This window comes from Leuciscus leuciscus (assembly GCF_965113295.1).
Source record: "Leuciscus leuciscus genome assembly, chromosome: 25".
NCBI classification, from domain to species: Eukaryota; Metazoa; Chordata; class Actinopteri; order Cypriniformes; family Leuciscidae; genus Leuciscus; species Leuciscus leuciscus.
Genome location: NC_138724.1, coordinates 9024565 through 9038892, shown reverse-complemented (window position 1 = coordinate 9038892; position 14328 = coordinate 9024565). Strand labels below are relative to the sequence as shown.

The 14328-nt window shown below is 40.4% G+C and overlaps 1 protein-coding gene across 4 annotated transcripts in view; it reads left to right on the top strand.

Annotated features, from left to right (window-relative positions):
* Nucleotides 1–14328, top strand: part of ano3 (anoctamin 3) — a 132841-nt gene that overhangs the window by 34314 nt on the left and 84199 nt on the right. For all 4 annotated transcript variants that reach the window (XM_082160419.1, XM_082160422.1, XM_082160420.1 and 1 more), the window contains exons 4-8: nt 391–546; nt 6876–6976; nt 7058–7102; nt 7470–7604; nt 13089–13195. In XM_082160419.1, the coding sequence (XP_082016545.1) occupies nt 391–546; nt 6876–6976; nt 7058–7102; nt 7470–7604; nt 13089–13195 (544 nt within the window). The remainder of the gene's footprint in view (nt 1–390; nt 547–6875; nt 6977–7057; nt 7103–7469; nt 7605–13088; nt 13196–14328) is intronic.

The following is a 14328-nucleotide window of genomic DNA, read 5'->3' as shown; positions in this document are numbered from 1 at the left end:
AGATGCTACCAACCTATTCCTCCAAATCCATGCTTGATAATGAATTAAATCTTGAGTATAAAATTTTCTGAAAATGTAAAAAGCATGTCATCATAGTCATTGGTTAAATGATGAATATAGACGTCAATATGTAGGGCAACAGCTAAAAATCAGAATTCCTCTGGAAATTCGAGTGGGGTTAAAATTTTTTTGATTTTTGATCTATGAGTACAAAAATGTGTCGTAACAAGCCTTTTCCTGTTTTTATTTTCTGCAACATAAATGACAGTTCTACCTCAAAAGTGATATTTTACATTTCTGAGGGTTTAAGGATTAAATCTGAACAGTTCTATTGCTTCATATTTTCTAATAAAATCTAATGAAATAAAGACATGTTCTGATTGTTTTCAGGGGAACAATTTAGAAAACCCCTCAGGATTGATGTTTAGAGATGGGAAGAAGCGTATCGACTACATCTTGGTGTATAAGAAATCCAGCCTTCAGGTGGAGAAGAGGTGCACGTTTGAGAGGAACCTGCGGGCGGAAGGTCTAATGCTGGAGAAGGAGGTATAGAACAATATTTTAACTAGATGACTGTTTTATTTTAACAACATTTGTTTGGATTGACTCTTATCGTCTTTAAGGAAAGAACATAGAACCATCAGTTCTACCAGAAAGACTCGGGAGGCAAGAGAACGTATGAATACGATTTATTTAACAGTTTGTATGCAAAATGAAATGTTAAAGTTCTTTGGTCCGTAATCCAAATCCGGAGGGTAGAAGACACTTGCAGTTCCTGCCTGAAGATGAAGGCAGGGGCGGAGCCTACCCCAGATGGATGGACAGGGACCAACCTGGTGGTGGTGGGGAGGATGGGGGTGAACACCGGCGTCAGTTTCTGCGAACGTAGTAATGGATGTTAACCGAGCTTAAATACTCCATATGTCGAGTGGTGATTGGAGTAGAACTTACACTAGAGCTCTCATTTCTTTTGACCAGTTTTGAATTCCAGTAGAAAATTGAGACACTAGCTCTGCTCCAAATTCTCCAAAGTCTTACTGTCTGCTGTCTGCAGGATGCTGACTTTTAATGCTTCCTGTCTGAAATGGAACCTCATAAGTAAAACTCTTCACAGACAGCCACTCTGTCTCTCCTAATGTGATGTGAAGACAGGAAACCTGACTCATAATTGATTCTAATAGAGTCTGATGTTAGCATGTTGCTACGGTAACTATGCAATATTCTAACAAACCTAATAAATACATATTGTTGCTAACTACATTTTGGAATAGCCTTCATGTAGCAATTTTGCATTACAGTTGTGCCTACATGGGCAGCTCACAAGGTTTTAGAACAAAACTAATGGCTATCAGTCAAGAGACAAAAAGGCAGGGGCGAAGCCTAACCCTGACAGATGGACCGGGAACAACCTAGTGGTTGTGTGGAGGATGGAGGGGAATGTCAGCGCCATCAACTGTGAACGTAAAAGGGATAATTCAGTTCTTATATACTCCAATGTTCAAACAGTGATTGGCCAGACCAAATAGTCATGAATGAATGAATGATGTGGCATTAGAGTCTTCCTGGTAGAATTTATGCTAAATCTATAATTTCTACCAGAAAGACTCAGAGGACAGGTGAAAGTTCACATGGTATTTATTCCATAAAGTATTAACAGATGGTAGCACGCTAAAATGATTCATGTCCAGTTGTATAGAAAATCTCTTTGTCGTAGAGACCAAGTCTTAGTCCAAATCGTGCAGATTGCAGATCGATGCAGATTCGGCAGGTCCTGCCTGAAGATGAGGGCAGGGGCAGAGCCTACCCCCAAAATTAAATTGAGGCTTCTCTTAATTGGAATTCCTAAAATAGAACAATCATATGACAAATTAAGGATTAATAATAAATATTTATAAACAAATGAGTGTATAAGCTATGGGCATGATATTCCATGTTAGGCAGATTAACACACAAAGACTATGGTGTTACTTGAAAAGCCACAATAGGTCAATTTTGAGAAGGGCAGCGATAGGCCGGCTTACAATAAACAATAATAGTCAGTCTTACCTGATGGCCACGATAGGCCATGTTATGTGGAGGGCCCCGATAGGTCGTTTTATGTAGAAGGCCCTGATGGGTTGTGTGATTTGGAGGGCCCCAAAACCTTCAGTGGCCTTTAGCACACCTTACATCACAGGGGAGAAATAAATATGTTTCCTCCCTCTCTGCTAAACCCTACTCCTTCAACCCTCACGGACCGCCAGAGAGGGATATATTTCCTGAATCTCGCTTCTGTATCTTCTCTACGACCACATCACAGGTCAGAGCATAAAAGAGAAAGGCTTCTCTTTCTCCTTATCACAGATGCCTAGTAGCCATTGACCCCGCATGCACCGTCTATGTGCTTTGCGGCACAGATGGCTATATGTGTGGCTTACACAGCTTTTTTTAGGACTGCCTCAGTAGATATTACCACTCAATAGGTAGGCCTGGTATCCCCGCAGCATGTGTGTCCCAACACCCTCCTCGCCGCTTATGCCTTGCCATGAGCCTCAAGGTGGTAAAGCAGAGTAGGCGACTCATTCGATAACATCTCCCTCGAATCTTCCCACCTGCAACCCCACGAGAGAAGCCAATGCGCTGCTTCACAAGATGTGGGGCCTGACCCACGAGGTGCAAACACTTGACTCTCACCCCACAAGAAAAGAGTCAAGCGAGAGGGGAGCTCCCTCATTGTGACAGTGAGTACATTCAGCTCTCTCCAGAACCAAACATGCTCGCTCTACCAAGACGGGAGCATTCATAGAGGTTGCAGCACTAGGGTAAAGAGCTCACAAGCAACTCTTCAACCGGGGCACCCTCACATATCGCTGCTCACACAGCCCCTCCACATGCAAATGGTTCGACTACATGGGAGACAATATAGGAGCTGAATACAGATTCCTCCATGTTCTTGATACTATCTGGGAGGAATAAAAGGCTCACAGACTTATATGTGGGGCAGCGGAGGAGGCGTATTAGTAACATTTGCTCTCAACCAGATCAGAAACAGCCACAGAGTGTTTTTATGAACCAACATGAGAGCAACAGAGCTAGCAGGAGAAGCCCAAGTTCCTCATGATCAATCCCGGCCTGCCGCCTCGGAACCACAAGGTGCAGAAGCTTGACTCTCATCCCTTAAAGGGTTAGTTCACCCAAAAATGAAAATTCCGTCAGTAATTACTCGCCCTCATGTTGTTCCAACCCCGTAAGACCTTCGTTCATCTTCGGAACACAAATTAAGATATTTTTTATTAAATCTGAGAGCTGGCTCACTCCTCCATAGGCTTCTAAGACACTATAACTTGCTGGCCCAGAAAATGCATTAAAGACATCGTTAATATAGTCCAAGTGACTACAGTGGCTCAATCTTAAGTTTATAAAGTGACGAGAATACTTTTTGTGCGCAAAAAAACAAAAATAACGACTTTATTCCACTATTTATTTCCTTCTCTCTGGGCCTCAAGTTTTTTCACGTAGTGTAATAGCGCAGCGCTTCTGTGTTGTACGTCACACGCATGACACACATGACCAGCGTCGGCCAATAGTGAGCCTACGTGGTGACATGCAACACAGACGCGCTGCGCTGAAACACTACGTGAAAAAAACAACGCATTCTCATCCTAGGGCGTCATATACTGACGCTTTTGACATTTCGTCTACATCCAACGCACATGGCACCCTTTAGCGTCAATATGAGACGCACAGAGCTTTGTTCGGTTATGGGTAGGTTTAGGTCTGGGGTAGGGTTAGGGTTAGACCGCTAGGAGGCGCCTTCTGGCCCATATCTATCTGCGTCTCATATTGACGCTAAAGGGTGCCATGTGCGTTGGATGTAGACGAAATGTCAAAAGCGTCAGTATATGACGCCTTGGGATGAGATCGGGCTGGAAAAAACTTGAGGCTCAGAGAGAAGGAAATAAATAGTGGAATAAAGTAGTTTTTTTTTTTTTTTTTTTACAAAAAGTATTCTCGTCGCTTTATAAACTTAAGATTGAGCCACTGTAGTCACTTGGACTATATTAACGATGTCTTTAATGCATTTTCTGGGCCAGTAAGTTATAATGTCTTAGAAGCCTATGGAGCAGTGAGACAGCTCTCAGATTTAATCAAAAATATCTTAATTTGTGTTCCGAAGATGAACGAAGGTCTTACGGGGTTGGAACAACATCAGGGTGAGTAATTACTGACAGAATTTTCATTTTTGGGTGAACTAACCCTTTAAGAGAGTTTCCCACAGCGAATGTATCACAATGAATGCATTCAGCTCCCTCAGGATCCGAATGCACTCTGTGCAAACACTTGATTCTCATCGCTCTAAAGAACTGATGACGTGTAATCCAGATGCCCTTTTGTAAGCTCAGGCACTCCATTTGACGTCATCGGACTGTGTTCATTATTACAAGTTTGTGTGTCTTGTGTGGTTTCTTTGGTAACCAGTGTTCTATATTAGTAGCTGAACACCTGAACTTTACTTTATCAAACCTACTTTTCTTCTCCCAGATCTGACATACTATTTTTATACTGAGCATAACTCTGGCACTATTTTTTTTTACCTCTACATCTCCAATTTCCCAATTTTCCAAACTTGCTAACAATATTAGCTTTTCCCAGTTCTGCCACTTTTCACACATGGAGTCTAAGTAAGTTTTGACACTCTTAAAAATTAACAAAGGTTTTTCAACAAGGTAATAGTGAAATGAGGGGCTTAACCTTCAGGAAATGTTGACCCCCAGATGTCAAAGTAATTATTATTATCTTTTTTATTATTTGTATTTGTTCTGATTAAAAAAGGCTCAGAACCATGTTACCACTATAGTTACACTTAAAGGTACACTATTTGATTTTTGGCCCTCTAGGGGCATTATCTGTTCAATAATCTGTTTGAGATTTAGCGTACTCCATGGCATAACCTTTCTCACTCATTGTGACAACTAAACTATGGCACTCCCACACCATATAAGTGTCAAAGTTGCCAGAGCATCTTTTCTCTATTTACGGATATGACGAGGCATGTATGCAATTTCCCATGAAAACCATCCTGCTAGGTCTAAAATATAAACACTTACCATAGTGAATCAGTGAAAGACAAAAACACATGTTGGAAGGATTATTGATGTATTGACTCATTATATAAATTTAGTTAATTTTGAACAAAAAAAGTTACATAGTGTACCTTTAGGTAACAAGTGAGATGGTTGTTGATTAAGTAAGGGCTTGCTAGTTTGGAACCAAATGTTTATTTGTATTTATCAAATAATATTTCTTATAAATACATGTACATTTTTTAGATTTTTTTGACACGCAAGGATGGGTGGAATCTAATGAAAGAACTTTAAGTGGTTGTACAGACATTTGATGTGTTTAAAACTAGCTACTTTTCAATGTTAATTTTAGGTAATAATTCATCTCACAAATGCAAAAGTTCTCATTCTAAATAATATGAGATCCAAATGCCATGATAATCTGGTACCCGGCTGTCACGTTTGGTGGTTGTAATGAACGCACGATGATAGGAAAATATACAGTAACAGAGACAGTCTTTAATAAATAAGCCCCCTCGTCCCTCCAGCTTAGCCTCAGTCAGTTGTTCCTCTGTGTCCGCCACAGACTTCCGGGTCTCCGGATCCGCCTCAACCCCCCTTCTGCTCCACTGGGCTTCTCCTTCCCTCTGGCTTCCCAGTTGTACTCACTCCCTCCATCTTTGCCTGGTCTGCCGAGCCCCCATCTCTGCCTCGGTCCCGCGAGCCAGCAGCTCCACCTTGGGCCTCTACCCACCCTGGTTCCGCCTCTGTCAGTCGGTCTCCGGGTTCAGCCCGGGCATTCAGCCAAAGCCCCACCCTGGCTCCTCCCACCATTAGCTCCACCGTGGTGTCTCTCTCCATGACTCCTCCTCCTTCCTGTCCATCACCAGCTCCACGCCCTCCTCCAAAGCCCCCTCCCTCCACACTCAAACTATCAATTACGGCGAGAGGACGTGCCTTCCGGGAGTTGGGAGTACTGTTACGGTTATGGATTCTTATTCTGATATTTCCTTTCTTTTTTGTTTTAGTTCCTGTCTCCCTGCTGTTTAGTTTTGGTTTTCTTGGTCTCTTATTATGTCCCTGTTTGTTTCTGTGATTAATTATCATCAGCTCCATCTTATTTAGTTCATGATTATCCTGTGCATACTCTCTGTTCAGTTCAATTATTTTTTCGGTTATTGTGGTTGCGTTTCCAGTGTATTCCTGATTAAAGGTCATTCTAGTTCATTCTCTTCGTCGTGCGATTGTTTCATACACAGACAGAGTAATCAGCAGAACTAAGAACAGGTGAGGAACTAATGAGTAACTATGGAAACTATACCAGAAACACAGGCAAAATGGGAACAGCGAAAACAAAAACAAACACAATGAATCTAAACAGAACTAAATATAACCCTGACACCGGTAACTTACAACCCTGTTTAATTATTAATATTTATATTGAATTTCATACATTTTATCTATTGAATTTAGATGTTTACTTAATTACACAAATCAGAGTTTTAAAATGTATTCAGATGCAAAAATTTAATTAACACATCTCATATAAGATTAATAGAAAATAAAACCAATTTTATAAATGCATATTTTTGATCTTCTGAATTTGACGATCAGTATTTTCTGAAGGTTAAATGCCTCTTTTACCAAAAAAAAAAAAAAAAAAAAAACCTTTCAGACAATATTTGGTACGCTCTCTTTGAACAGAGTCTGATACTAACCAGCTAACTAACTACAGTAAATAAATAATCCAAGAAATATTATAAAACCGATACATCTTAATTATATGCCTATGTTTATAATATGCTGATAATGATTTGTCTTTCACTTTGACAGCCCTCATTAACCAACAGTGATATCCTGTTTGTGAAGATCCATGCACCATGGGACACGCTGTGTAAATATGCAGAGCAAATGAACATTAGAATGCCCTTCAGGTAGAGCTCATTGTCATTGTACTGTGCTAAACTTCATACTGTAAGTAAATTCAATGTGATTATATGATATGTATTTTACAGGAAAAAGTGTTACTTCACAGACTGGAAGAAAAAAAATATGGGAAGGTAAGATAATGCTGGTAGTTCTTACTGTTCTGTGTTTCCACAAATATGGTTGGGAGTTAATTATTTCATTTTATTTGCATTATAGTCAACAACTCATTCAGTACTTCTATTTTGTTCATTTACATGAATTTTAATTTGAGTCAAACTGTAGCTGTGGGGAATAAAGATTTTATTAAGTTAATTAGCTTGATATTTGTTGTGCGTCTCAGGGACTAAATTAGGCTTGATTTAATTTGCATAAGAAAAGAAAACTCTAGAAGGGACTTTAAGTTTGAAATGGAGAAACTACTATTAAACTACCTGTCGTTTTTTATATATTGGAGACAATAAAAAATTTTTTTTGACATATGCAAATGTATCTCTACAGTCAAATTCAGCTGAGATTCCGTCAGTTGAAAAGCTGGCTACCCAAGAACCCAATGAAACTGGATAAGGAGGCATTACCAGATCTGGAGGAAACGGATTGCTACACCGCCCCCTTCAGCAGGGCCAGAGTGCACCAGTATGTTCCTCTTTCATGACCTTGTTATAATCAAATCTCATGTTTTCTCGAATAATCTCAGGCCTACTTTATGACAGAACAGGCCTACTTTATTAATAGAACAGATGCCATTGCATGACACCTTTTGCTTTCTGGAAACATGATACTGCAATTAGATAGCTGAAACCACAATTCTGCAACCTTCATCAACCAATGAACGGAATTCAGCCTCAGCTGACCCTTTCATGGCAGATTTTATGATGGAAGCACTTTAGATCATGTACTTGATGTACTTGAACTTGATGACTATTTGTGAATGCACTGAAGTCACTGCTTGCTGACATCCACTTTACAGATCAGAGATCATTTTAAATGCATGACCTCATAACTGACTGTGTCCTCGGGTAAAATAGTGTTTTGTTAAGGAGGTGCTATTAGTAAGGGTTTATTTGAGGATAGAGGTTTTGTGTGCACAGAAATGTTGGAATCGGGCAAGCAGGGTTTAATCTTTCTTTTCAAAACTTTAAACAAATAATAGATCTTAAAAATATCTAAAAGAAACTTTCTGCAGAGTATCATTATACAGAGTTTTTGACAGCAGCAAAAGGGAGAATCTCATGAAGGTTTCAAGGATTTTTTTTTTTGCATATAGAAAACAGTATTATTTATAGAATTTATTAACATAGCTTTTATTTAGAATTGTCTTTTATTTTTATAGTTTTATTTTTCATTTTCCTTTTAAGTTAAGTTCTAGTAGTTTTGAACTGTTGTCATTTTTGGGATTAGGGTTATGGTTCTATTTATAAATTTAATAAATTTAGATAGGGCAGATTCTGGATCTTAGTGCTAGTGTATGATTAAACATTTTGTAAGCTTTATATTCTAATAGCTGAAAACATGCAGACACACTTTTGGCAGAGGTCTAACGTCCTTGAGTTATTCAGCCTGAGGGTAGCACTCTAATGATGATTGACTGGCATGCATAGAATGCTATCTTTGTATTGCCTTAATGTAGTATTTATTGCTTCCAAATGTTGTTTTAGAATGTTCCAAGTTGTGGAGGAATTCCAGTGAGGAAAAGAAAGTCAATTCTATTCTCAGAACAAACATAAAACAACATAACTATTTAAAGGCTATTCACATTAGCACATTTAAACTTTCATTAATTTGATACAAAGAACAGTTTCCGAAAGTTGGATTTCAAATCCTGGTTAACACCTTTGGTAAACACCTTTGTTTTACCATTGGTCCGTGGCAATTACGTAATAGGTAGGTGTGCGCGGAGGCTCCGCCTTCTTTCACGTGGAAATCTTTTCCAGTTAATTTTTCCTCACCAGTCCGTTGTGATCAGATGTCTGTAAGTGAAAACATGAACACATCGGAGGAGCTGCTTTATAGTAGAAAATTAAGTTCTTCTTCATTTCTGATGAAACGAGACACTGACACTGTTTTTCATGTTTAATACGGTAAAGCTGCTTGATTTTAAGCAATCTATTGTATAAAGTGCTATATAAACGTGACGTGAATTTACTAGTGTGCCGAATTGCAGAGCTTGTGCAAACATGCTTTTCTTATGTTTTTTTGTTGTTGTTTTTTTATGCTTGCGGTTTTCTCAATTTTATTGTGTGTTTATTTTGTTACCGAGAGGACAGTCTACAGCACATTTTTATCTAATGGTCGCTCTCAGCAGTGTGGGCAGCGTCAGATGTTCGAAAACAGTATATCGTTGCCCATGTATTTCAAACTTACTTGTACACCTAAACGAAGAATAAAAAAAGAACTTCGCCGTGAGTATATCGAGCCATGGATTAATTAATATAATTTTTCTTTCTTGTTTTCTCGTGATCACGACTTAATATTTTCGAATGATTTTGACATAACTGTCATAACTGTTCAGTTAGATTTATTTTCATGGACTTTTAGTTTGTTTTCATTCTTTACATGTGTTTCTTTGTCTGTGTTTCCCGCCACCGATCAGTCACCATGGACACTAACCACATTCATCACAGCTGCTCGTCGTTTAGTTAATCGTCACTGTGTATTTTAGTTCCTTCCTGTGTTCTCTTTAGTGTCTGGTATTGTTTTCTCGACTGTAGGCTAAATGTTTAATAATAATAAAGGGTTAATAATAAATCTTGTTACCTTTCAATCATCTTCATCTTCCTTGGATCGACCCGTGACAATAACAAAAGTTGTTCTCTAAGTTACATAACTGCACCAACAGGTGGCAGTATAGAACTGAATATAAATGATGGGGTGTGTTATATATCCAGCTTACTGTGTTAGTTTATATTGACCTAGATTGTACGCGTTTGGGACAGAAAGAGTGAGGACCTTACTTTGTGATCGCTATAATTAATACAGTATTGTGAGCTGACAAGTCATTCACTTATAAATGTTAAATGCTTGAATAAAAATTATTTAGCTTGAAAGTGAATCTATTATCGTTACGTTCTATCTGCTAGATGAATGACTCGTCAATTTCACTACCGCAATAGGGTTCGGAGTGATTCTAAACTTATTGCTTATTAATCTTGTTGATGTCACTGTATATTAGGCTATTCTGTTTGCACCCTATCTTTATCTGTGCATCTTTAAGACACCTTTTTTAATGATCACAGTCTTAGTAACTGCGTCATTAGTTTACCTCACTGTGTCACTCATGTGTGTGTATATTATATATATATATATATATATATATATATAAAAGAAATGTGATTTAAATGGGCTATGTAAAGATGTGTATAATTTAATTCAGTGATAGTGTTGAAACCTATTGTATTTGCTACATTTCTTTGTAGGAAACCACACACACATAAACAAAGGACTTCTCAAACAGCATCCCAAGATTTAACTTATAGCTATCGACTGGATTTTTTTTATTTTTTTATTTTTATTTTTTTTATCTGGAGTATTGCACCTCTTTTAATGGAAGAGCATGGCTAGGAGGAAGCCAGTGTAACGTACATGAAATCAGTCATAATCTATCCTACATGACAAATAAAAATCATGAACAAACTACAGACACTGGACTTGAATCATGGGCACTCTCGGGAGCTGTTGAAACGCCCTCCGAGGCTGCATGAACAGACACCAGACTTGACTCAGGGTGGCCCTCGGGAGCTGCTGAAATGCCCTCCAGGGCTGCATGAACAGACACTAGACTTGACTCAGGGTGGCCCTCTGGAGCTGCTGAAATGCCCTCCGGGGCAGCAGGAACAGACTCTGGACTTGACTCAGGGTGGCCCCCTGGAGCTGCTGAAATGCCCTCCGGGGCGGCAGGAACAGACACTAGACTTGACTCAGTGTGGCCCTTGGGGGCTGCTGAAATGCCCTTTGGGGCTGCAGGAACAGACTCTGGACTTGACTCAGGGTGGCCCTCTGGAGCTGCTGAAATGCCCTCCGGGGCAGCAGGAACATACTCTGGACTTGACTCAGGGTGGCCCCCTGGAGCTGCTGAAATGCCCTCCGGGGCGGCAGGAACAGACACTAGACTTGACTCAGTGTGGCCCTTGGGGGCTGCTGAAATGCCCTCTGGGGCTGCAGGAACAGACTCTGGACTTGACTCAGGGTGGCCCTCTGGAGCTGCTGAAATGCCCTCCGGGGCGGCAGGAACAGACTCTGGACTTGACTCAGGGTGGCCCTCTGGAGCTGCTGAAATGCCCTCCGGGGCAGCAGGAACAGACTCTGGACTTGACTCAGGGTGGCCCCCTGGAGCTGCTGAAATGCCCTCCGGGGCAGCAGGAACAGACACTAGACTTGACTCAGTGTGGCCCTTGGGGGCTGCTGAAATGCCCTCTGGGGCTGCAGGAACAGACTCTGGACTTGACTCAGGGTGGCCCTCTGGAGCTGCTGAAATGCCCTCCGGGGCGGCAGGAACAGACACTAGACTTGACTCAGGGTGGCCCTCGGGGGCTGCTGAAATGCCCTCTGGGGCTTCAGGAAGACACTAGACTTGACTCAGGGTGGCCCTCTGGAGCTGCTGAAATGCCCTCCGGGGCGGCAGGAACAGACACTAGACTTGACTCAGGGTGGCCCTCGGGGGCTGCTGAAATGCCCTCTGGGGCTTCAGGAAGACACTAGACTTGACTCAGGGTGGCCCTCGGGGGCTGCTGAAATGCCCTCTGGGGCTGCATGAACAGACACTGGACTTAAGTCAGGGGCGCTCTCGGGAGCTGCTGAGATGCCCTCTGAGGCTGCAGGAGCAGGGTTAGGGACATAATCTGATTGCTCCGGGGCAGGAGCAGGCTCAGCGAGCACTGCAAGCCCAACATCACTGACAGGACTGGACAGAAAATGACTAGCAGGAACGGTCTCTATGGACAGTACATCTATGGCAAGAATTGGCAAGACCACCAGACCTTTGACCACCAGAACTGCTGGACTTGGGACCATCAGAGATGGGTCCTCCAGTTTCGGGAGCTCCTAATTCAGGAGCTCCTAAATCTGCTAGACCAATGGATTTGAGCCCTCCTGACTTGGGTCCTCCAAGACCACTTGACTTGGGACCATCAAAATGGGGCTTTCTGGGACCATTGGACTTGGGGGCTCCTGACTCTGGCCCTCCTGGACCAATGGTTTTGGGACCTCTTGACTCGGCCTGGCTGAGCAAATGGGCTTGGAGCCTCTTGACTAGGGATGGGTACTGAAACCCGGTATTAAACGGGCCCCAGGGATGAATTATGAAAGACCGCTGTATTGATAAGCTCAGACGTTATCGGTTCTGCTTTAAAGCAGTCTTTAAAAGAGAAACTAAGAAAATACACATACTATTTATTATTGCTATAAATACGTTATCTTGCAAATTCTATCTCGCCAGCCATTTCTATATCATTGTATTTATTTTAGATATGCCGTTACTTTGTAAATTAATGTATCTTAATTTGCTAAAATTATACTTAATGGTCTTAAAATAGGCTTTGTGTTCTTAAAGCAAAATTTGCTAGCACTTTATTTTACAGTCGTGTTCCCCATGTACATTGTATGTACTTAATGTAGTAATTGCAATAACTAGGGAATAACTAGGTACTAAACCCTGATCCTACAACTAAATCTAACCATAACCCATGTATTTACCTTATATTACAGCGTATTTTCTTAGGTAAGTACACCATACATACATGTACTGTAAAATAAAGTGCAACCCAAATTTTTTATTCTGATTCCTTTCTTTTGATTTTGAGGTGCAACATGACCTTAACATGTTCTTGATAGGTTCTATGAGATTGACCAAGGAAAAGAAGCCATTCTTTAATGTATAATTTTTTGTCTGTATACTGAGACAGCTGGGAGTAATCCACACAATCTGCTCTGAGCTTGATGTGTTGGGTCAGCTCAGCTGCAATCCTCTCTAATTTGATATTTACACTGACATACTAAATATCTGAGTTCTGATCTCTAGGCTGCTGTAGCGTAGTAATCTTTACTCTATTCAGTAAAGTAGATGAATGCATGCAACCTACTACACATTTGTGTATTAAAACAATGTACTTTATTTTCTTTTAGTTTTACCATCAACAACAGAGAGACGTTTTTCTCAAACTCAACCAGGAGCAGAATAGTACATCATGTACTACAGCGCACAAAGTATGAGGACGGGAAGTCTAAGATGGGTAAGAGGTCAGCTTAATCACCCCTGAAACCATCGTCATCTAACATGTCATGCACATATTTTTCCTCGCTCCAGTCTCTATTATCCATCTATATCATATACACAATGATATATCATGTCCTCTCACACATCATCTTTTTATTCAGTAATTTGTATTAAAAAGACTAAAGTCATTTACAAAATTGGTTAAATTGCAAATAATGTTTTCCCATTTTGCTCAGACAAATAGCTTAAGATCATATTGCACTGTGACATCATTTTCGTCATGACATAATAATAATAATAATAATAAAAATAATCACTTAATTCTATCACTTAATTCCCAAGAAAATGATGTCACAAGGCAGTCAAATGATATATATATATAGATGAATCTACATGAATCTTTGTCAACTTTCTGTTAGTAAATATTTGAAGAGCTGTGTTATTGTTTTATCTGCAATGACCTACAGTCTGCCTTTGACTGTTTTAACTGAATATGGCTTTCCCCCCCCTAATCTTTCTGTAAGTCCTCTTATTTTAATGTCACGCTCATGCCCTTCTTATTTGGCTTTCTTGTCTGCCTGCTCTTGTGGTTTTTGGCTGATTAAAGCTGGTCTTGCAAGTTGGATTTTCATGTTAATAAATTAATAATGACTGCCCACTCGCTCAGGCCAGATCAGATTGGGAGAAGAACTCTAAATCCCCCATAAATCCTGCTCAATCATGCCACTGCAGCTCAGTTTAATGTCCTAGTGAACAAAACATCGGCAGCAAATTAGACATTGTTTACAAATCTGGCTTTATTAAACCTGAGAGTTTGAATCAAATGAAGCAGGGTAATAGCCAACAGAATTGATTTCTTTGTTAATAGAAATCTGTCTCCATAATATGCTTGGTCAGCAATGCATGTTTTGTACTCAATGTGAGACTCACAATACAAACTATTAATAAAAACTTCTCAGGTTACGTATGTAACTTGGTTCTCTGAAAAGGGAACGAGACGCTGCATCATGGTTGTTGACCCTATGGGAACGCCTTCAGTGTGTGTCTGAAGCACATGGAAAATCACACCAATTCTATTGGCCGACAGTGGTCAGGTGATTAAGCGTAGAAGCGTCATCAAGACCATAAGAGTGCACCTACGTCATGGAA